Genomic DNA, 24,019 nt, shown 5'->3' on the forward strand with positions numbered 1-24,019 from the left:
GGCGGGGGAGACACCTCCCTTCCGCCACCCGCCGAGGGGGAGCGGCGTTGCCATGGCGAAGCCGACCCCGGCGCGGTGCGCTGTGGGCCCCGCTGAGAGGGGCGGGCGGCTCGCGGGGGTGCCCGGCGTGGCCGTGGCCTTCCCGGCGCACAGGCCCCAGCTGTACCGCTGGCGGCGCCTCACCGCCGGGGCCGGACCGAAGGTAACGGGGCCTGCCGGGCCGCGGGACGGCGGGGGGCGGCGCGGAGAACGCTAGGGGGCGCCCTGCAGGGCGCCGTCCAATCAGGGCGCGGCCGCTCGGGTGAGGGGCCGCGCGCGGCCGCCACGCCCCCAACGGCTTAAAGGGGGGCGGGGAGGGTCGGCTGGCTCTGGCCGAGGGTGCTGCGTGGATTGTGCACGCGCGGGACGGCCCCGTGGGATCCCGACCGCTTTTAAAAGCAGGGGCAGGGGCAGAAAAGGGGTTTCCCAGGTCTGTGGGAGAGCTGCGGCAACGGCCGTTTGATTTGCCAGCGGGTGGGAAGTCCGTGCTGCACTCGAGTGAATGGCGCTGCGCGTGGCAGCGTTAAACTGGTTCAAAAAAAGAGGCAGGTGGTTGAAACGCTGTTACGGTTTTTTTTCTTATTTCCAGCCAGAGTTTGAATCTGGTAACTTGGAACGCTGGATCAAGGTGAGGTAATTGCACAGTAACTCGCTCGAGAGTAAGGTACCCCGTTGTTATGCATAAAACTCATGGGTCACACACAAAACTTGCTGTTGAGCAGTACTGCAGGTTGTACGTATGGGCAAGTCGTAGAAGAGATTTATCCCAAAGCACCTTCTCCTGCATCTACAACCACCTAAGATCAAGGAAAATGAATTCTAGGGTGAACTTCCCTTAGTATTGCTTCCTTGGGCGCCCCCATGCTCCCACCCTCAGCCGGCTTCCGGTGGCAGGTAGGAGTGTGCGCCTTCCTCCTCATGGAGCCTCCTAGACCTCTGCAAAGGGAAGAAGCTCTGCAGAAATGTGGGCTGTCTGGTGTACAGGTGTTACATGTGAAAACACAGTGACATGTCAGGATCATTTACACCTCAGAGAGATGAATATGGGACAGAAAATCGCCCAGACTATTTACACAGTGGCCAGCCTGGTTATGACAAAATGCTGATACCAACTTTCATAGTTGGTGATTTCTGCGGACTAACTCAGCAAGGCTCCATCCAGCCCCCAGGGGCTGGGTGTTTGCATTCTCCCTACGTGTTCTCCAATCACTGTGATTGGCACTAATTGCCAAATGAATGCTTATTACTTAATCATTTCTAAGTCCAATTTCTCCAGTCAATCAAGAGCAGTCATAGAAACGTGTTTCAAAAGAGATCTATTTCTTATAACAGCCATACTGTCTTGTGTTACATTCCCATTGATGTTTGCTCTCTCTGGAGGAGAAACCTAGATATAGGAAATTTAAAACTTAATACCCAGCAATCCTTAGATATGTTTTCTTTTCTTTAAAGAGAGTGGAGCGAGCCTCTGAGTATGCTGTCTCTGAAGCTTTTTCCCTTCAAAAGTCAAGGTGTCCACAGGGGCCCTGTGGTCCTGTGACGAGTTTGGAAACCGTGAAACAGCTGCAAGATCATGATGAGGCCTGTGAGGAAGGTGAGCTGAAATACTGCTTGCCACAAGCTGCCTAAAATGAACTGTTCTTGATCCAGCATTGTGGTTCTGGTCTGAACAGGCTCTTGCAAAGCTTGAGACCATAAGAAACAGTTTACAGTAAGATGTCTTTCATCTAATGGAGAAAGGCATAAGAAGAATCAATTGCTGGAGTTCAAGGTAGATCTTAATTAGGATACCTAAGAGAAGGATAAACTCTTCGTCGCCTGGAGATTTCAGGTCAAGACGAGGATGAATACTGCCCTTCAAGACACAGTGTATGGTCAAATACAAGTTAGTGGGCTATAGGAAACAGGATGAAATTACCTGACATATTTTTGATAGCAGGCCAGATGTGAAAATGGAGTTGCTCCGTGTAACTTTCACATCTACGAATAATTGTGTGGTTTTGCTTTGATTCCCATGCAGAATTTTCCTCACTATTTAGCTAACTAAATATTCCCTGTGTAATTCCTGCAGCCACAAGTGCTTACTGAAATTTGAAAATAAAACTGTGGTACATTTAAAAAAAAAAAAGGGGGGAAATTATCTCCATTAGTGCTAGAAGTACATCTGCAGTGTAAAAAGCTGATAGGAGAGAGGATTTTAAAAACTGAGTTAACCATTCTTTTAAGACTCAAAAGTGAGCCTCACAGAATGGAATGAAGACCCGTCTCAAGAGCATCCACTTCAATACAGGAAGTCAGCTTTTTCACTTGTAATCATCAGGGGTTGAACTAATAGCACGGAATACACCTATCTGCTTACAGTGCACTGTCTGAATGCATTATACAGCATAGTGGCTCAAAAGGACCTGTCTTTGCAATTGGTGGAAAAGTTGCTTGCTTTCCTCATGTTTCTTTATTATTTTTGCTTGCCCTTCTCTGCTAGGGTTTTCCTTTTTATAGCTACCAATCCCTCAGGATTGTTGCTAGCTCAACTGAAAGCCTTTTATCTGGAATCCATTATTAGAATACTTAATGGTATTAACTACATATAGTCCACTTTGCAAAGAAAGGTATCGATAAGAGAAGTGCAAGGACTCTCTTACTCCAGTTCTGAGGAGCTCACATTTCCCAGTCAAAAAAGTAACCCTTCCCCAAGCAATAAACTGTTTTTCTCTCTTCTTTCTGTTATCATCAGATATATTATTTCCTTGTTCCTGAGCTGGCCTGAGAGATTATAAAAGAGAACAAAAGTGATTTGAAGGACAATAAACATTATATTTATGTTTTCTTCAAAAAACCTACCCCTTTTTAAGGAAGTTTTCAAAAGGCTTTATTGCCTTAGAAATACCACAACTCAATGGGAGCATCTTCATTCTGTGTTAGAATTAGACATTTGAAGCAGCTGCTTCACGTCTATCGGCTGTGTGCCTTTACAGGGGATGACTTGCACTGCAGTGGCTGCTGAAATCCCTGCCCTTTGCCCATCGTCACTGCACGGATGGCTCAGCTTCTTGTGGGGCTGCTCCTGATGCCTTGCAGTTTGCAGCTCTGCGTTCTGCTTCAGGAACAGCTTGGCCACCCATGCAGCGAGGCCAGGTGGTTTGTTGAGGCAGCAGCCACCTTAGCTGTCCTTGCTTTTGAGTAGGATCTCTGAAAAAGGAATTTTTGCGTTTTTCCACAGAAGAGTGGAGATGCAAATAAAGTCCACAGAAGGACTTTATGCTCAGTTGTTCATTAGGCATTTGAGCTCACTGAGGAGTACCAAATCCACCATGGGTGCATTTCTGTAGTTGCAGTCTTAATCCTGAGTACAGGTAGTCCCTGGCGAAGCTTGCCACCTGACAGATTTGTAATCTAGACTCACCAGTTGTTCCTAGAGCTATGGTACTTGCAAAAGTTAACCTGTACACATGAAGCAAATGTTTGTCCAAACAGTGGTTCTTTTTGTGTTTAACATATGAACAACCTTGGCTGTACACGTGGAAAATATCTAAGTGTCTGCAAGTGCAGTGGTAAAACATATGAAAGCTATCTGAGTTATGAATTACCTCATGTGAATTCCATCTCTGATAAATGCTATAATAATCACTCAAGTGATCTAAATGTCCACAGAATCTTGTAGGAAAAATGGGGTGGAGAAGAATTCATTTGTGACATATGTGACAGGGAAAAAGTTTGCCACCTTCTCTTCCTGTTCTTTTATAGATCAAGAAGATGAGAACAGAACTACTAGCCTTATTCCATTTTCTGTTGCGGATCAGCTTTCAGTCATTTTAGACAGCCTTCCCAGCATGTGATATAACTATCCCAGAGACAGAGTCTTGCTAGTTTACACTTACCCATGTATTTTTTAAGCAAGTGAAGTCATCCGTCTCTTTCCTCATGATAGCCCAAGAGCTGCTCAGTAACTGGATGAAGTCTAAACTGCAACTGGAGCTGATGAGTGATGGAGAAGAGGAAGTTGACTCTGTCCTCCTGGAAAAGCCTTCTGCAGCCCCTCTGAAGTATGAGCGGTTTGATGGTGAGAGCACAACAAAGCAGTTCCTGGCTTCCTTTCTGAGGATGTGCTGGGGAAGGGAGCCAGGCCTCATGGCTTGTCAGACTGAGACGTAAAAGTTGCTCTGAGGCCAGGATAGTGGGCTCAGTAGAAACAAGATTAGAGGTGATGATTTTTCTCCCCCAGCTCTTACAGCAGCTTGCTGTAGGGCCGCACAAATGCACCTCATAAACATTTGATGTCTCCCTTTGTAGAAGAGAAATTTTATTTCTTTTGTGTATTGGTATTTGTGAGGCCTGTCAAATTTGTACAGCTGTTTGAGATGCTCAGAGGCAAGGCAGTAAAAACTGGACGAAATGTTGTTACTGCTCTAGCGTGTTCAATGGGAGACTGATGAAGACTCTTTGGGGATAAATGGAGTGCAGTCAGTGTGTCTGCTTTCATCAGAAATGCATTCACAGTCTGGGAAAGTGATCCCTTTAATTATGTTAGGCTTTGTGATCTGAGACAGAGGGGTTTATTCATTTCAGACTAGCCTGAGATAATCTGAATTCCTCATTTCAGACCTGTGCAGCTATCTGGAACATGAATTGGAAAGTTCTTCTGTGCAAGAATACCTACAGCATCTTTTGCAGAGTGATGTTGTGAACTGTGGGATAGTGGAAGACCTTAGACTTGAAGACATCAAGGAAAAACAAAAACTTGCAGATCCACGAATAATCATGGAGCTCAGGCACAAGCAGGTGAGCAGGCAAGGCAGCACAGTTAAAAGGAGTAAGATGGAGGATTATAGGATTAGAGTGACACTTCCCCAGTATTCTTTCCCAACCTGCAATAATCTCTAACTTGGAGGCAGATACCCGAGGATACTCTTCCACAGTTTAGCTGAAACATTACTGCGTTTCCGCATGCACATTGGCCATTCACAGTAGCTTGCACAGTCAACTTTCACTACATCTGTTCAGGTTTTCCTCCCTTTCCAAAGACTGACACAAAAAGCCGCCATGGCAGTCAGTTCTGAGTTTGCTCCCATCAAGTAATACTGGTTTAACCTCACTCTCTTGAATGGAGTTTTTTGCTGGTCTGAGAGCAGAACCAGTCCAGTCAGTGTCAGCTACAGTATAGGGTTGCTTGCTTCATGTGAAAGGTGGATTGTGACCCACCCTGTCAGTGTACAATGAACCTCAAATTCTTCAGCCTTTGGCATCTGCTTTGACTTTTGCTGATTTCCTCCTTCCCAGGTGAAAGAAAACCGAATGAGGCGTCAGAAGGCATTAGAGCTTCAGAGACAAGAGAAGTCCCTGAAGGAGTCAGTTCTGTCTGAGGCCAAGCTCCAAGCACAGGAGAAGGACAGATGGAAGGCCCTGAAGGCCGAGGAGGAGGAGATCCAGAGGGAAATGGTGAAGCTGCGAAAGGAAATGGCTGAGAAGAGGCACACCATGGCCGAAGCATGGAGAACGTAAGAGGGAGAGGGGGGCATGGCAAGAACCATATGAAGAACACTTCTCTTATCAGCTCCTTTTGCTAAATGTAAGAGGAGTGGTGGTCCCAAAGGAAACATCGGCTATTCTCTGTCTCCAAACTCTCCCAAAACCTTTTATGCCTTTGTTACCGATGTCAGTGGCAGAGTTTATCATTAGTGGGAAGATGGGCTAAAGATACTGTTAGCCTCCCCTCAGCCATTCCCAGTATGTACACTGAATCACAAAGTAGGAGCATGTTTGCACCACCGTGCATTCTCTCCATCAACTCTGTGGCCACATCCAGCGTAGTTAGTGTCTAATGCAGCATGAAAGCCAGTACACACACACACACACACAAAAAAAAAGAATAGTCTGTGTTGAAAGTCTAGCACTTACAATACTTCCTCTGCTATGAGAGAATAGAGCATTCTTGGCTGAGAATTCTGCAGAGAGATAATTTTTGCTTCTGCTGAGCTTGGATTGTCACAGAGATGCGACCTGTAGGGATGCCGTTTATTTACTTAGGCAGCCCTGAGATCCTAAATCTTCTCATGCAAGTGCTTTACTGAAATCTTACTATTTTCTTCTGCCTGCTATATTTTGGAAATGCTCCAGACTGTTTAATCTCTGGGACCCCAAACCATGGCAGAGGCTGTTTTCTAAGAAGGCTGAGTTAAATAATCAGCAACTTTCTAAGCTGTAGAGGTGAGTCTCTTAGGATTGGCCAAAAAGAGAGTGAAATTCTCCCCATGGCTCACTTCATCTGCTACAGTACTTTCCTCATTGTATTAGATCTGTAAGTTTGTTCACTTTCCAGGGAGGGGAAGAGACAAGAAAAAAGTCAGAAGCTGTCAATGCAGGAGGTATCTATTACTGCGTCACCACCCCTGGTTCTGAAGAAAGAAGAGCAAGGAGAGGAGAAACAGAGACAGGCTCAGGAGCTGCTGCACAGGATTCACACCAATAAGCAGAGAGTGAGCATCACCCTTCTTTATCTGAGACTCTGAGATACCTGCCCTCAGCTACCATTTGCAAAACTGAAGTAAAAAGTCCTGGTTATCAGAATTTTTTACTTCTTCCAAGCCCTCCTCCTGATACCAGGAAAGTAGAAGAGCAGGGCAAAAAGTATCTTGTAAGACTAGGAGCAAGAAATCCTGAGCCTCCATCCGCAGTGTGTTTGTACCTCAGGTGTACTCAGTGGGAGGTTTCACTTAGAATTGTGGAAAAGATGGGGCGCTCAGGACAGTTGCAAACATAAACGCTTCTGCAATTGAGAAATAGGCAGATGTACAGCAGAGGCAGCGGAGCAAGATTTGTTTTCTCTTGAGGAAGGAAGTAAAAAGGGGGGAAATGGCACAAAAGGGCCTGAGAAGCCCTTATTGTGTGTATGGGAAGATATTTTAAAGATTGCCTTGCAGACCCTGGTGCAGGAGCAGGGAGAGCAAAGAGGAGAGAAGTACTGAGGCCTGGGATGAATTTTGAGCTGGGTCTTCAAGAGTTGAAGTATGCCAGCGCATCCACAGTAATGGGTTCCTCAAGGATCTACTCCTACTGGGATGCAGTAGGATATTCTGTGATATTGCAACGGCTCTTTTGAGGCAAATGTGCATGCTTTAGTAATTCCTGGTAGGAACCTATTTCTTTTACCCTCATTATTCTGATACCATGGCCAGCTCTGGGTTAAACACCTAGTTGTATCGAATACTTGCAATTAAAGAGCAATCTTTTTGTACAGAATAATTTTATATGGGCAGTCTCAGCAAAGGGAATAAATTTCCCTGAGTGTAGGTATGAATGCCATCCATCACGTAATATTTTTAATTAATAGAGCAGGCATCATCATTAATGTCTACTTATCTACGTCTAGAATTTTTTTTAATAGAAGAATCCCATAGCTTTTATGGTGATTCTCCCCATGGCTCACTTCATCTGCCCGTCTGCTGGATTTGAGCTTGGCTACTGTTTAGCAGTCTACAACCTCTCTCCAGCACAATCTAAGCTATGAAGATAAGCCTGAATGAAACCACAGAACAATTTAGGGCTGGCAAAATGTGAGAAGCCGCAGCTTAGCTGAGCTAAGCAATAGTGACACTTTGATTATTTTCCTAAAGCAGAAAGAAATAGCTAATGCATTGACATTTTGTCCTTTTTGTAAGTCTCCATTTGGAGATTTCAGTGAGTGAGAGGAATGCAGTTAAAACAAGGCATCATGACAAAAGGGGAACAGCCGAGTCCTGTGAGTTGACCCACTTGGAGGATCAAAATGAACAGTGTCTGCAGTGACAGGGCTAGAATTATGGGGTAGTTTAGATAGCAAATTGCTGTTCCGTACAATGTAAATCACTCCCAGAGGCAGCAAATCTAATTACACAATAGGTGAAAGGTTTAGCTTCCTATTGGAACAAGGCTGAGCTTAGGTCATGTCATAAATTCATGCTAGGAAGTGTCTTGATTTTTGTCTAAGTTAAAAAAGAAAAACAAGTGGTCCATGGAGATATTTGTGAACTGTTCTCCACAGAAGTGTTCTTACCTGTAGCATCTTAGACTTTGAAACATCTTTCCTGTCTGTAGAAATTCTATGTTCCTCACCCATTTTATTCCTTTACACTTGGTGAACTAAGTGCGTTTCACTCAAACGCATAAAGTCCCATGATGTTATCTTTCTAGTCCCTTTCTGCTTTTTGTAGAAGACCTGCACATGCTCTGCATTATTTTTTTTTTACCCTCAAGGTAATTGTGGAAAGTGGGGATTCTAAAAAGAATCTCAAAAAGCAAAGTCAGATAAGGGCAAAGGTGAAGAGGATCATATGTGTGATGGGCTGTATCTTGCTTATTGGTTTTCTGAAACTCTCCCATACAGTGCATGCAACGACATTTCTCTGCTTGGCTGAAAGTCATTCTGGAGCACAGAATTAAAATGGGAAAAGCCAGAGCCCTTGCTGACTGGAAATGCCAGATGAAGGCCCTGCGAGCCTGGAGAAACTATACTTGGGCCCAGAAAGTAGAGCAGGAGACACAGCAATTGGAAGTTCATCTCCGAGATCAAAACAGGTAGTGACCCTACACTGTGGAATTCCTCCTACTGCAGCAGTACTTGGGCAGTGCAGTGATCAGGGACTGTAAAAGAGGCCTGTCAGTTAGCCAGCAGGAGGAAAACAGTAGCTTTTTGAGAAAATTGCTACATTGCCTGCAGTCTGCCCAGAGGCGTTGTGGCGCAGATGAAAAGGACAACAGAGATAAACAAGAGCTTTAGCACTTTCCAACAAGCCTGCGTCTCACCTTCTTGTAGGTGTCTTTCCTGGAAATCTCACCCTGGCTTGCTCTGGACCCCAGAGAATATGAGGTGCCATATTTATTCATTCCTGATCAATATAGTTATTTCTTATTTCAGTAGTAGTAGAGCAGAGATCATTTTGGCCAGCGCCTTTCATTATGGAGGCTGTTGGATGAATTCGCTATCAGCCAGAGAAAATTTTGCTTTTGCAGTTGTCTGGCAGGCTGTGTGGTGAGGCACTGCCGCTTCCCCCTATGCAGCTGGCAAGGCAACAGGATACCATTTTTGCACCTATCCTACAGCCCAAGGTGATATGGGAAATTGCAAAATGTGAACTAAGGAAACTTACTTCAAAATAATGGGCATCCTTTCTGCCCTCCCACTCCTCCTTGGAGAAACTCTGTACAGCTTTGGAGGGCCTTCAGAGTTAAGTGACAAAAAGACTCGGGAAGTTATGGGGCCTCGTGCCATGGCCTGGACTGCTGTACTTGATGCAATTGTTTCAGGCAGGCCTGGGCAGAAGCCTCACTCCTATCATAACACAAGTGCTTTCTCATTCAGGAAAAAAACTCTGTCTGCGGAGCATAACCAGCGACGGCTTTTGCGCTGCTGCTTTCTGGCATGGCAGCGCTGGAGCCAAGCAGAGACAGAAAACCGAGAGCTGCAGATCAAAAGGGAGGAGAAGAGGAGAAAGATGGCACAGCTGCTGGAGGCAGTGTCGCTGGGGAAGGGTGGTCTGGATAGGCCACTGGAAGTTAACAAGCCTGGGACAGCAGAAGTAAGCCATCATCAAGATTTGCAGCAAGACAAGGTAAATCTTTCCCATGTAGTTTTGTCTATTGGCATCCCAGTACTCGTACAAAGTACTTCCTTTGTGCAATCTGAAATAAAGAGTACATTGTCCCAGAGGAAGGCTTCTTTCCCCAGGGTGACCCCCAAATACCTGCCTGCAACTGTTCAGGAGGGAAGTCTTTAAAAATCAGAGGCAAACGTGAAGGACAATGGATGAGTTTTAAAAATAAATAATCTCTAATGCTGCCAGAGAACAACCCTTCATGTACTGTGAGTTGCAATGAGCGTCCCACCCCAGATCACTTTTGCTGAGAGGTTAGTTACATCTTTGATGCCGCTTAGACTGAAAAAGAGTAACGCTTGACTGCACAAGAGATTTTGTCATGCCAGTGCAGCTCTCTGGCTTTTAAGCATGGGGAAAAAAAAGTTGTCACTGGCTGTTTCAGAATAATGCGCATCACAAGAAGGTAGGAGAGGAGAGTCGGAGGTTGCTTCCTTAAATTGTCATTTGTCAGGTCAGAGCCTGCCCTTCCTTTCTGTCTATAAAACCTGTACCACAGCAGTGTCCCGATCCCAGCATGAGAGCTCACACACACATATTACAGGTCAAGCTTTTCATTTGCTTAAATGTCAGCAAAAGTTGATCTCCTACGGTGTTTATATCATCCTAGTAGGCCCATATTTTTCTTCTGATGCACTAGTAAAATTTGTGCTGGAAGGACGGGACTGAATTTGGGGTTTGACCTAGGAATCAAAAAGCAGGCCTTACATCTGATGCTTCTTCAGAGAAAGACCACGTGTCGCAGAAGGCACAGCCTCATTCCCCACTGTGCACCAGTTTTATGGTAATGTTTATCAAAGCTGGAGAAGAGGCATGAGGAAGCAGCACCTTGTAGACTTCTCTTCCATCTGAAAAGGGACTGTTCAGTAGATCAGCTGTGTAGATCACTTCAACAACTGTTTTTTCCTTTATTCTCCATCTGACTGCTGAGTGGGGACAATGCAGTCCAAAAGGGAGTGTGCTAATCCCTGAGAGGTGAGCTAAGTCCTGAGAAATGAGCTGTCCTGAGCTGTGCTCCCTAACAAAACAGTCAGGATATATTCCTGCCAGAGCTCTTGCCTGATCAGGATTTCTTTCTCTCAGTGAAATGACACAGCTCCTTAACAGTTCTTTCGCACAGCCTCCCATTTTGTGCATAACGGGGCGCCCTCTGCCCTGGCTAGGAACTGGATAAAGATTGCATAGCTGAGATTACCTTACTTCTCAGGCATCTCACTAGATTTGCATTAAAGAAACACAGTAAGTGTAGCAAGAGCAGAAGAGTGCTTGGTTTTAATCAATGCCAAATTTTCCTCATTTCTTTTTTCCCCCCCTAGCCAACTGAAACTTGCCTCATACAGAAAGAACCTGACCAGACCAGAGACCACTCTTGTTGGGATGCTGCTCACACATCTCATTCCTACAGAAAACCCAAATTTGCCTGGGAGATTACCCTAAAACATGCAACCCCGAGTGCCCAGGGCCAGGCTGTGTACAGGAATCAAATAGCCACTCTTCCCCAGCAGTTTCAGGCACCTGGTCCAAAGACAGCTCCTGCTTACGGTAGCCGTTTTGAGCACCGTCATGCCTTCCAGCAACGTCTGATTGAGGAACAGAGGCAGCAGCTTCAGAAACAGCAAGAGCTGATCCTTGAACTGCAGGAAAATCAGAGGCTGAGCAGAGGTAAAGAAGAGGCAGCACAAGCCATGGCTCTAACCCAGCCGCTTAACAACTCTGCTTCACAAACCAGGGAGGAAAAACCGAAGAGGGAAAAACAATCCAGATGCAAGAATACAACCCATTTGAGGTATATGCTCTCGATAAAGCAGGCTCAATTAGTCAGCATGTCTCATTCCTACTCAAGTTGAGCCAGAATTTGCCAGGCACACTTCAGTCATGCTAGCACTATCTGCTTTTCCTCTCACCTCTGACTTAGCCTCAAGGGTAGTATCAGGCTGGCCACAGTTCTCTGTCCTTCTCCCTTTTTGCAATGGCTCGATACCATGTGATCCATACAGGATCCACTTAGAAAAAGCAACACTAGAGTGTCACACACAGTAGCAGCAGGGATTTATTTAGTTGGGAAAAAAAGAGAGTGTCTGTATTTCAGAGCATGCAGCAGCCCTGGGTACTCAGCTCCTTCGCAAGGATGCATCATTAATCCCATTTCAAGCAGAAGAAAGGTGTATCGGATTCAGAATGAAAATGCAGCACAATGGAGAATAGAAACTATGAGGCCTGTTTCTCAACCATAGGTGGTAGGTGTGAGACATCATTTGACCACATTAATTGATGAATTTCTTTACTCTTTCCTTTCATAGTCCGCCTGTTTCTCATGGGCCAGAAAACACAAGGGCAGTGATGCAAGGCAGGAGGCCCCCCAGCCAGCTGACCTCAGCTCATCCCATACTGAAAGGTATTGTTCTAGATAGCAAAGACCATTCCAGACCACTTTTCTCAACAGCTTGTCTGGAAGCTTCTCTCTTTCTTCGCCTCAGCCTTGCTGGTTGATGACAGTATGCAAGTAAAACTCAGCACTCTCCAGCGCTGTGAGAGGGTGAGCTGTTTTCATGCCCAAGTCAGGCATCTGTAAAACCTGGGCCACTGCAAGCCCCTCAAGTCCATGCTTAGTACACTGTGGTAACGGTTACTCCTAACACTTGTGATTGATTGTTTCTGGTGTGACAAGACTCAGAGAGAGAAGCTCTACAGGGATTTGCTGTCAGTCTTATTCCCGTCATTGCACATCCAAGTAACACTTAAGTGACCAGTCATTTTCATCTAACTTTGACAGAGGTATTGAGATTTCAAAGGAAATTAAGTGCCTACCTAAGGTTTTGTGAGACAACAGTAGCTAGGCTAGGGAAGGAGCTACGGATCCCTGCCTTCTGTGAGATATCTCCCCTTCTGTGGCCACACTGGAACAGCATATATACGTTAAACATGCAGCACAGCCTTTTCATGCAGTAAACTAAGATCAGGTTCTGTTATATCCCTGGGTCCTGTTCTTCCATATCAACTGGGGGGTGGTCACAGTCTGCATGAAAGACTGGAATATGATCACGGTGATGTTTTAACAGTTTTGGGATCACCAGAGCTTTTTGGCCATAATAGCTGGGCATTAGTAGTTGCCTTTCATTAACTGACTGTGTTCAGCTCCAATGCTACCTAGTCCAAGCCATCATGCACTCCGATTTGCCTGAACTCTGTACAGCTTAGGGACAGTAAGCATATTTTCAGAGCACTCAAGTGCTTTTGTTTGAAGATCCCCCCAAAATTCAATGAATAAGTTATCACTAGAAGATTTTCTCTTGGCAGAGAATCCTGGGACAGCGGAGAGGAGAGGAGAAAAGAAACTGAGGAAACCTATTGTGGTCAAAACACTTAAATGTCCCCCAGTTATCAATTGCTCCAGCCTGTGCTTTGTTTGCAACTTCAGAAGCAGTGAGCACGGGTTCTCAACTCCACTGCATGTTCTGCGTGGTCATATCAGCACTGTAACACCTTCACTGATAGCCAGCAAGATCACCACACTGCAGTTTATCTCCCCAAAGCAGCATTAAGCAGTAGTTTCTTGCTAGTGGGACCAAGTACCTGTGTGTCACTATGGCAGGGATGCTTTCTGTCATGAAGTCACTCTTTAAATAAGCAACTGGAGCTTACTGGAGACCTCATAGCAATTGCTGCTGAATCAGGTGCCCTGAGCCTCAGCACTCAATCAGGGAAGACAGGATTAAGACATCTGGACACAGCTCCTTTCATAATTGAGCCTCATGGCTGTGACTGTCAACCAGAGAGGGTGGAGTGAATTTAATTGGGGTAGTCCTGAATCGTCTTATAAATGTTTATGGGTTCCTTGTTCATGACACTGCCAGCTGTAAGAGGCAGCAGAAAGCAAGTCCCTTTGTGCTGGCATTGCCAGGTCAGTGGGGGCCTGGCAGTAGAGTGAAGTGGTCATCCTTGTTCACCAAACTTCTGTCATTATCCTATAGCTCATTTCCACTAAGCCTTACGCCTTCTGTTTCTGTAGCTATGGAGGAGAGAGCAACTCAGCGGGCAGAACGGAGGAGGAAACTAGAAGAAGCCAAACAACGAAGAGAAGAGGAAAAATTGGTAAAGAAAGTAGAAAATGAAATAAAGTCTCTTTCACACCATTCCAGTTACAAGAAATGCTGTTTTAACCCGAGTCAGGGAACAAGAAAAACAGGAGTTTTATAGCTTGCGAGAAAGCAGATGTCCAGCACACATCAAAAGAAGTAGTTATTGCTGCATTTGCATTCAGTGACCCCACTAGCCCTGCCATATCACAGGCAGACACTTCCTGTTGATGCAGTTGCAATTCTAGAAGCAGCCTCCCTTACCACCCCCCAACCAGCTCTTTCACACCTACCTCATGACCGTAACTTGTCCTTGCCGAGGATGGCAAGGGTGGAAGTGCATGCAGAGATCCACTTGATTGGATCTGGCAATGGTGGGTTTCCCCTCCCCTGCCTTTCCTGTCTGGTCACAGGCAGCTTGAGGACGTGCAGTCTGGCCTAGTAAAAACCCTGCATCTTTCTAGCAAATCTCTGCTGAAGAGAGAAGATACTGACAATATTTGCATAGTTAATATACAAATTCTGTGATACACATCCAACAGAGGAGCCTTCTTAGCTTCAGGGCATTGAGCTGTTACTGAAAACAGTGATAGTAAGTTGCATTAAGATTAGAAAGCTCAGAACTGGGGTTCTAAAACAACCAGTGCTTCTTCCTTCTCCAGGCAAGAGATGCACTCACATATGCAGGAGGCTGAAATGAGCCTTAGAAAACACTTTAACCATAGAGTGGACAGACAAGTATCAGGTTAGATTTCCTCCACTGCAGTTGCCACGATCTTAGAGATCAGGAAGCACAGTCATAGTAATAATGCATTATGGTTGGTGTAGGTTTTAGGCCTTTGATGCATACGCCAAGAGCAAAAGCTTTGTGAAATGAAAGCGGAGTGGGGTCTGCAGGGGGAGTAGATAAACATTCAGAGAAGGGTATTGTGCCAAGTATGACCAGTACTGAAGTAAAACAACTTCTTTTATCTTCAGTGTTTGGGTACCTGTAATGCTGCTTTGCATGTAGGAGTAAAACTTCAGAGGAGAGCCCAGAAGCCCAGAGCTGACTTCAGCAATCAGGTTATCAATAAATAACTTGGTGTATGGTTTAAATTTTTTAGGGGAAGAGTGGGCAAATACTATAACTTGGGGCAAAGAAAGATAAATATATATATATATATAGGTAGTAGAAAGAACAGTCCCTCTTTCCTCTTCCTTCCACAGTTCATTGTCCAGCACAGATCATGTCTAGTAAGTGACAAAGTCTGCTTCCTTCTGAAGTTTCAGGTGCTGGTCAATACTAGAGGAATACTGGGAAAGCTTAGAGGTCTATGTGCTCTGAAAAGGTCACATGCGCCAAATTAAATTTTACCTTCCTCCATTTTCTCCATTTCAAGGCCCAGCTGAAGGCTGAAGAGGAAGCACGACAGAGGAAGGAGGCTGAGGAAAAGGAAGCTCAGCAGGAAAAACGACGGGAGGAGAGAAGGCAGCAGAAGCTGGTGACCAAGCACCTCACCTGTTTTCCCCCCCTTTAGCAGGGATAGGGAAGATGAGCCATTACCTGCTAGCACTCAGTCAGCAGCCAGAGTAATGTGAACTGAAGGTCTTCATTAGTACAGCAGAGTTCCACAGCACAGCACCTACTGTATCACCACCTTCCCCCTTTTTGGCTGTGGACCAAACACACTATGAAGTATATACTGTCTCTGTCTCATTGGCAGGACTAGAAGTCCCAGCTGGTGGACGTTCACTGCTGAGGTATAGCCACACAAGCCCCCACGGTGGCAGCATGTTTCCAGTACTTAAAGGGCTGCTATAAAGAGGACCAAGGCACTCTCTTCACAAGGAGCCACATGGAGAAGACTAGTGGCAACGGGTACAAGTTGCACTGGGAGAGGTTTCATCTCGATATAAGAAATAAATTTTTTACAGTGAGAACAATCATTCGCTGGAACAACCTCCACAGGGATGTGGTAGAGTTGCCATTGCCAGAGGTTTTCAAGACACAATTGGACAGGTTGGACCAGATGATCTTTTGAGGTCCCTTCCAACCTGAGCGGTTCTAGGATTCTATGTTTGGTCTATTTTCAGGCTGATCCTTCCACTTGTATCCCCCTCCAGCATTCACAATGATATCAGTTGCAAACACATGACAGATATATCAAGGGCAACTTTCCACCTGAAGAATAGAAGCATCCTCTCCTTGGAGCTAGCCTAGGAATAGCCCCACTTCATTATTGTTACTTGGAAATGAGCTGTCCTAAAAACTCAAATAGCACATTTGAAATCCTACAGGAATTTGACCTACAACTACTGTTCTACTTGGATTGAGTGTTTTAGGATGTTTGACCTTCATCCCTGAGTCTCAGTCAAAAGTAATATTTTACAGTTATGTGATATCCACAACCCTCCCCTACTATTTAGGCTAGCTTAAGTGGTAGGGTCCATGCGTAAACTCAGAATCATTTTTGGACAGGTTTTCAATCTAATTTTCTAAACATAGGAAGCTGCCGTCCTCGAGCTCACCAAAGCACCCCTCCCCGCATTGATGAAGGTCCATCAAAAAGAGGTTCCTGCTACATCAGCACTGCTGGTAGCCACAGATTATATGCCTGCTACAGTAACACCAAACTGCAGTGCTGAGGGAAGGCCACATGCTGATACACGGCCCAAGGAAATGTCCAGAAATACCATCATCTTCCATGAGGATTTTCAAGACGGTTTGCTCTGCTTTCTACCACAGGTTCTAGTACATGGGGTCATATCTGGTCTGGTCTGCACTGCTAAAGATGATGCAGATCCCTATTTCCTGTCAGGTCAGGGCCTACAGCTCCAATATGACCATCTATTGTCATTGCTTAATATTCTCTTCATCCAGAGTGAATTAAAACTACTGCTCTTTATATTGTAGAAAGAGCTGGAGAAGCAAAGGAGGCTGGAGAAAGAGCAGCAGCTCCAGAAAAAGGCCAGAGATCACTATGAGAAGGTCCTGCTGAGAAAGCTGGGAATGGTGCCATGGAAAAGGTTGAAGGAGCAAGCCAAGGAAAACCTGGTGGTAAGTGCTGAGGATAAAGGAAAGGGAGGAAGTGCCATGGGAGGAAGGGAAAAAGAATGGATGTAGCACTTAGCAGAAACCTTAATAGGCTCTTAAGCCAGGTAGAGTTGGAAAAAGCAAAAATTCTCCCTGCACACCCTGCCCCATATTCATTCTTTAAATCAGCCCATCTGACAATAATCATGAAAGGTCATTAAAAACGCACAAGGGTGGCATCCTCATTTATAGCTGAATAAACAGGAACCAAAAGGACAAAGGAACGAATTTCAATCTAATGAGAAGTCATCTTTTGTTAGCCTCCACTTGTCTGCAGTACTAACTGCCACATGATTTGATGTCAGTAACACAGTGGGAGTTAGTTTAGTGTGATACAGCCAAAAAAATAGATTGAAGTTATATGACACGAGCCTGTCAGTTCTCTTGCTCCACAGCAAAGCTAATCAGTAAGACACCGCCAAGCCACTGTAGTTATAGTAGTTAGCCCCAGCCCATCACTAGGGCTTTCCCTCTCTCTCGGGTCACTGCTGGTGCAGTGTTGGCCACTGCTAGAGGTAGGACACCACAGGTGATAATCCAGCGATCTCTTTCTAGCCTGGCCATACCTTCGGTGCAGAATGGCAAGTGGTAGCTTCTGAGACCTTGACACATAAATATTGCTAATGAAACATTTCCATACATGACTGAATTGGCATGCCTTATCAGGGGTGGACTAATAACACTCAGCCGTATCCTGAAGATTTAGCCGGAGCCCAGGGCTAAGTTGGCAAGCTTCCATTTAAGTCACTGGAACTGCAGCTACTTACAGTACTCGACCAAATGCACATAGGCCTCCAGCTGGAAAGAAACAGAGGGATAGCAGCTGCTCCTAAGTCCACCCTGCTGGTCAGCATTATGGACGGGGTTGGACTAAACTGATATAGGCCATGCCTCTGCTCCATTCACAACAGGTTAAACTGAGCATCTAATTCAAAAGGATATTCTCTAAAAGTGACACAGCAGTAGCCTGATAGAGAGACTGGTCTTGTTCCTTGTGCTGATCCCTCTTTGTGGGAACCTATCCTGTAAATTATTCCACCTGTCAGACATCTGCATTATGGGGGCCCCAAAAAGCTGAGGTAATTTTCTAGTGTACCCAGTTTTCTGTAGCTTTATGTTTATGTAGTCACCGGTCCAAGTAACTAGCTGCCATCTCTGCTGTCTTTACTTAGGTGGCACAAAGGCACCACTGCTTGGGCCTGCAAAGGAAATGCCTGATGACTTGGCTCCAGCAGACCCAGGGGAGCCTCACAGAGAAGGTGTCTCGGGCTGAGGACTTCTATTCCTATATGTTGCTGAGACGGGGCTTCAGGAACTGGCTAAAGGTTTGCCTGCATCACAGTGGAGAAACACCACCAAGCGAGCTAGCTGCTGCCGCACTTTCCCCTCACCACAGTGCCACTTCACACACCTGCAGCCCAGCTTTTGCTGAGTCACACTGTCCCCCTTCCAGCAACGTCATTCCCTTCTTTAGAGACCTTGTTTCAGCTCTCCACTCTCCATCATTCTCCTCCACCCAGGACGCTCTCCTACGTACTGCTCCCCACCTCCACCTTTGCACTCTCTCTCCCTGCAGATTTTCCTCCACTCCGGTCCCCATTACCCTTCACTGCCACAGTCTCAGCACTGCTCTGTTTCTACTTATTGAGCTGGGGGTTGGGAGAAAGAAGACATTCTCACCTCTTTCTCTGTCCTCCTTCCCTAGTACAAGGATTATCTCTCCAGTCTGGAGGAGACAGCGAGTACCCTCCATGCAGCCTGCCTCCTGAGGAAGTACTTCTGGGCATGGTTTGATCTGATCATGGAGGAAAAGAGTACCTTATGGGAGAAGCTGAAGATTGCTACTGAACACAGTAACAAGTAAGTGCATTCCCTTGCCAGCAATTCTTTACTTGGGTTTAATATACCCTATAGATTATTTTAGAGACTACTTTTGACAGGTCAATTATCTGCTCCCCAAGAACATGTGAAACAGGTTCTCTACTGCTGGTATTTCACTTCTGTGATATGCACAGACAACACCAGCAGAGGTTTGTGGTAAGAATTTTCCATGCAGCCTGGAAAAGGAAATTGAGTGGTACCCTTCACAGGACTTTTAAATCTGCTGAAAGGGAATACAGTGAAAGTGGATAAGTGGCTGAAACTTTCTAAGCTGATTAGCAGATCTGGCCATGCAGCTTCTGCTAAAAGCTGCCTTAGGAAAATCTTTAAGTACATTTATAGCAAGCCAAACAATTGTGCAGGAATTACACTGTATTGTTTTGTCCACAGCAGATGATTTATTTCACAAATCCAAAGTTGATCAACTAGAAACCCTACTTAAGGAATCTTTCAGTTTATGCCATCGTCAGCCTGACTTGGCAGTGAGAACTACAGCAGACAGTTCTACTGATCATGACTGGAGCTGGACGCACACAGTTCACTCATTGTCCCATAACTGCATTAGCTGTGCCTTTTAACAGGAGGAAAAAACTATTGTCAAAGTTCAGCAGAAAACAAGCATGTTCACCTACCTCACCATGAAAGCACATCAGCTGCATGCAGCTGTGAACAGGCTGCACCTGTGCATAGCCCAAACAGGATCCGCAGCACCTTGGAGGAGGAATTAAATTAAATTCACCTCTTATGTGGTAGAGCGAACATGTTCTAGCTTGCCGTGACAGTAAGATCAGAACAGTGCACGATTTAACCCAACAAGCCAGCAAACTGGAGGAACCAGGGAAAATTCAGACCCAGGAAGAGATTGGATTTATTCTATGTATGACCTCATATTAGGAGCATAATCACCTGTCATTCCTCATTACCTCTTCCCCCACTGACTGGTAAAAGCCAGTTCAGACCTTGACATAGCAAACTTTTCTTTAGAAAGGACTGTTGCTCCCTATTGCCCACATGGGAACCCAGGGCAAGGCACCTTTGCTGGAGTGATTAAAATCAGGTAAGAATTGGAGCCCAGCTGCCTGCACTCCCAAGTGGTTGGTCTGGACCAAACAAGCCTGCATTTTTCTTGAAAAAACTGCTTTCAGAGACCCTGTTTATTCTTCAAGAAACATCTTTCATCTTCACAGTGCTAAGCAAACACCAGCTAATGAATCCTGTCAGAGGGAGGAGCAAAATTCTTGGGGGAGAGAAATAGAGAAGGGCAATGTGTTATTTTTCCCTGGGATGATTGACATATTAATGGAGTGGTCTGCCTGCAGATGTTTAACATGTCACAGCCCTGACTAGCACCAGAAAGAACAAATCCCACAGGTATTTTAGGGGAGTTCCCCCCTCAAATAGAAGTCATCTTCTGATATACCTGTTATGTTATGCACACAACTGCATGTCATCACTTTGTTCTTTGTGTCCCCGATTTCTTTAAGGAGACTCACGCTGAATGCATTCAAGGCATGGAGGCAGTACCCGGTACTGATGAAAAAGGAAAGAGAGAGGGAGGAAAGGAGAAACCAGCTACGCAGGAGAGTAGCTGAAATTCTCCCTGACTTCCAAACATGATAGAAGAGAGTCAAAGGAGACTGGAAAAAGGGACAAAAAGACTGATTCTGTTCCATGCTATCTTCCTACCGACTGAAACAAATCCAAGGGGAAGTCCTGTCCAGTGCAAAGGGTTTTACAGCCAAAGGAAGCTCCCTGGGGCCACTGCTGTCGTAAACTAAGCATATATGGAAACTTATCTGATGGTTTCACTTTGTACTTCAGGGGGTTATTTCCCACAAGGTCCTCCTCACGTGAAGTCTCCATAGGGGTGTCTTGGCTGGTGGCAGTGAGGCCCAGGTAACCAAAGCCTAGCACAGGCTGTGTTTCGCGCCAAGACCATTTCTACACGCAGAGCTGCAGCACTGACACAAATCCTCCTCCATCACAGGAAGCACGGAACTGAACTGCACCGATTTTTCCTTAAGCCATAACCTGGTGCTTTTCTGTTGCCAGTACTCTGTAGGGTGACACAGCTTGATCAAAGAGCAAACAGACCTGACTGTCAGCTGACCCCTAACCACTACTGCGAACTTGGCCACCCAAAGAACAGTTTCTAGCTAACTGCGCCAGGAAAGTTTGGATGGGAGGAGGAGAGGGAAGAGCTATTTATGCAAATCATATTTGCTAATGGTCCAGATCACAGCATCGCACATGGACAATCTAAAACCTGGATTCTTTTTTCGAGGGACTGCCTAGTTCGCAGCACTGGCCAGTTCACAAGCACAGTGCTTTGATTTTTGGTGGCAAGCAGTGATTCCAAGTTTATGAGTCTCTTATCTTCTTGTCATTTAAACGTTTTCCAAGCTGGTTAACTGTAGTATTTAAGGATGTATTGTGCAAGTCTGCCTGGGCCTTTTCACTTGATCCAGCACTTCAAAAAAAAAAACAATCCAAGAAAAAGGCAGACTGTATTTTTATATAAGCTAAAGCTGACATGATTAAAATGAAAGTTTCTTATCACTGTTTAACCTTAACCTGCAGCATAGCGCAGATAGGGTAATGCCATTAAGGTACAGTATGTCTTCTCTTAGCAACAGCATAAGGCAGGAATCTGGAATTGCTTCCCCCTCACAACAAGATAGGCAAAGTTCTCTCCAAAAGCATTTGGCAGTACAGGGAGCACTTAGGTAACTCCAGGAAGAAAACTGTTTACTGTTATCCATTGTATTGGATAGTTTTAAAATCCTGTATATGCATTGAAAGTTTCCAATAAACCCAAATCTGAAATGAGTGCAACTGAGTTGTCGGTGCAAATGTGTTAGAAGCCAACTGAATGGCACTGGACAGAAGTCCAGGGTCAGGGACCTAGACCAGCACTAAGCGCTGCAGATGAAGTGGTATAGGACAGGTCAGGTGCCCAGGCGCAGAAGCAGGCTCCAGAGCTTTAGCACTGGGAGTTTGTCCATGCGGAGAGCTCGCAGGCATGTGGTCAGAGAGCCTCCCTGCCCACACAAGCCAGGCTGTCAAGCAGACTTTCGGTGCAGGTCTGAAGATGACTGTCACTCCCAGGTTACCTCCCACAGCCATCCCCTACAACACATGGACATTTACCATCTCCCAAAGGCTGATTACAGACCTGACCACCAGCAGGTCAGATGAGCGCATTATCCAAGCGCAGGGAACTGAAGGTGCCTGCATGGAGTGTGGGCGAGTACAGACCATCTGGCTGCATTAAAGGCAGATTGTGAGAGGAAGCGACAAGCTGAGAGAGGGCTGAGTAACTCGTCTTGTGGGGAAGGACAGGCACTGCAGAAGGGTAGCATCTTTCACAGAGGACTGAGCCGAAGAGGCACAGAGGAGCAGAGCTGGGGGCTGAGCTACCAAACTAACGCCCCAGTGCAGCCAGCAGCCACGCTTGGTGCTCATAGCAGCAAGCTGTGGCAGCACAGCAGCAGCAATATGCTTTCTCTTAGTCCGCTCTCTCCCCTTGGAAGCCTCTCCCATGTAGTGCCTAACAAGCTCCTGAAACACCTCTGAACCAGCCCTTACGCTCCCAGGTTACTGGTGGCCTTTTCCTAAGCTGACTTCCTTCTTACCGGGGCTTGGCAATGAGTGCAGCAGGGAAAGTCTCCAGCCCACCCTCCACCTGGATTCACGGCAAAAAAAGGATAGTGAGCCAGAGGATGAAAGGCAAGGACACAAGGGCTTTCTCAGCTAGAGAGTAGGTAGCATTACAGGCAGCTGGAGACGGGACACACCACAGCTGTAAGGGGAGGAGCAGGAGTACGGAGCAGTAGAGTGGATGAGTCCACATGCAGCCAGGTCTTGACCCTAGCAACAGGCTGAGCAGGGGTTGAATCTACATCTCTCACACACTAAAAAGGTGCCCCAAACCACTGGCTACTCGGGGGTGCATCCAGTTTACCGAACTGCAGATTCTTCCCCCAGCAATGCCACACTCGCACATTTTGTCCTCGAGGTCCACAGCTCCCACTCACCTCAGTGCCCACTCACCATCCATGAAAATAATGCTGTTTATATGGAGCACAGCTTCCCCCACCCAGAACTTGAAGTAGTCAATGCTTACTTTTGAAAACTAGCCTTTATCTTATCTTCTAGAGTTTTCTTTTATTCATAGCAGCTTTGACAAAGATTCTCCTATTAAGATGCTCTTCTGCTGGACAGTTCAAGCAGTAAGAAGCCAAAAAGATGATCCAGGAGGAGCTGTACTTTGACACCCCTTTGCCCTTGCCTACTGCTAATTCCACGATAGCACAGAGCTGAAGCCTCAGCTGGATCCAGCTGAGGGAAATGGATGATGTTCAGGGGTCAGGCGCTTTCATACTGAACCTGGTTAGAATCAAAGGAGTGATGGCGAAGCCCCTTGACTTCCCCATTCAATCCACACCTGGCTGAAACAACTCATACCTCCTTGGCAGAAGCAAGGCTGTGCCTGATGATGCTGTTGAGAGACTGCACAGGACACCCCTAAAATCCCTGGCATGATGTTAGTGTTTTGCAAATTGAAGCTCCAGCAAACAGTTCCCAGCAGGAGGGTGACACACAAGAGAGCTTGTCAGACCAAGGAAACAGCTTCAGCCTGCAGCTGTGCCAGAGCATCCCTCCTGCTCCAGCACTTGGTTAAATGCAGATGTCAATGCCTTAATGCTGGTCATCAGCCCACACTCTCACAGCTCAGGCGCGCTCCTGCCTGTCAGCTCCTTGCTTTTCTTAGCAAGGGAGGGAGGTGGCTGCACAGCCAGACTTTCCTTCTCCTGCACAGGGAGGGGGGGGGGAGGATTTTCATTTTGATACAACAGCAAACACAGAACCCTGAAATGATCGCAAACTCCCCTTCTCCCCAACCCCATCCCCAGCTGACACCTGCCCGCCAGAGTTCTTACATGCTTTCCCAAAAACCTTGACCACAGAAATATCTTCTCAGTAAATCTGTACACCAGTCTCCTCAAAGTGTGCCAGGCCCAGCTCAAACCGGATTTGAAACAGCGCCTGAAGTATTAAACAATTTCCTCTGCTCCCCCCAGGCAAACAAGACTGTAGCTGGGGACAGTAGTTAGCCTGGGAAGGGTCTATGAACCACCGCAGTCTGATCCACAGCTCACATCTTTGCAGACCTGCTACGCATTACAGACACCAGCCGCAGTAGCGCACCTGTGCCTTCCCCAGCAGATGAGCTGCCACTCCAGACATGCTCCTCTGTGTGGAGACAACATGGCAAGCCACAAAGGGGAAAAAAAAAAAAAGCTGGGGAGAGATGGTAG

At 46.1% G+C, this 24,019-nt stretch overlaps 2 protein-coding genes across 2 annotated transcripts in view; one reads left to right on the forward strand and one right to left on the reverse strand.

The window, feature by feature from the left end:
- The window catches only part of QTRT2 (queuine tRNA-ribosyltransferase accessory subunit 2), a 43,781-nt gene that overhangs the window by 14,922 nt on the left and 4,840 nt on the right, over window positions 1-24,019 (reverse strand). The window lies entirely within an intron of this gene.
- Window positions 53-21,525, forward strand: CCDC191 (coiled-coil domain containing 191). Its single transcript, XM_076349020.1, has 17 exons — window positions 53-202; window positions 629-667; window positions 1,492-1,633; window positions 3,968-4,099; window positions 4,640-4,818; window positions 5,317-5,534; window positions 6,356-6,512; window positions 8,399-8,589; window positions 9,374-9,623; window positions 10,982-11,451; window positions 11,966-12,060; window positions 13,675-13,757; window positions 15,124-15,225; window positions 16,638-16,781; window positions 17,990-18,142; window positions 18,523-18,677; window positions 20,183-21,525. Exons 1-17 carry the CDS (start codon window positions 53-55, stop codon window positions 20,313-20,315), a joined length of 2,793 nt encoding a protein of 930 aa, XP_076205135.1. The 3' UTR covers window positions 20,316-21,525.

Source organism: Aptenodytes patagonicus, chromosome 1, assembly GCF_965638725.1.
Source record: "Aptenodytes patagonicus chromosome 1, bAptPat1.pri.cur, whole genome shotgun sequence".
Lineage (NCBI taxonomy): Eukaryota > Metazoa > Chordata > Aves > Sphenisciformes > Spheniscidae > Aptenodytes > Aptenodytes patagonicus.

What these genes read in the sequence shown, in the direction of transcription:
- CCDC191 (XM_076349020.1), top strand. Translation starts at nt 53, where the DNA reads ATGGCGAAGCCGACCCCGGCGCGGTGCGCTGTGGGCCCCGCTGAGAGG. An exon ending in ACTTGGAACGCTGGATCAAG is followed by an intron (nt 668 to 1,491) that starts GTGAGGTAATTG and finishes TTTTCTTTAAAG; the next exon opens with AGAGTGGAGCGAGCCTCTGA. An exon ending in AGAGAAGGCAGCAGAAGCTG is followed by an intron (nt 15,226 to 16,637) that starts GTGACCAAGCAC and finishes TTTATATTGTAG; the next exon opens with AAAGAGCTGGAGAAGCAAAG.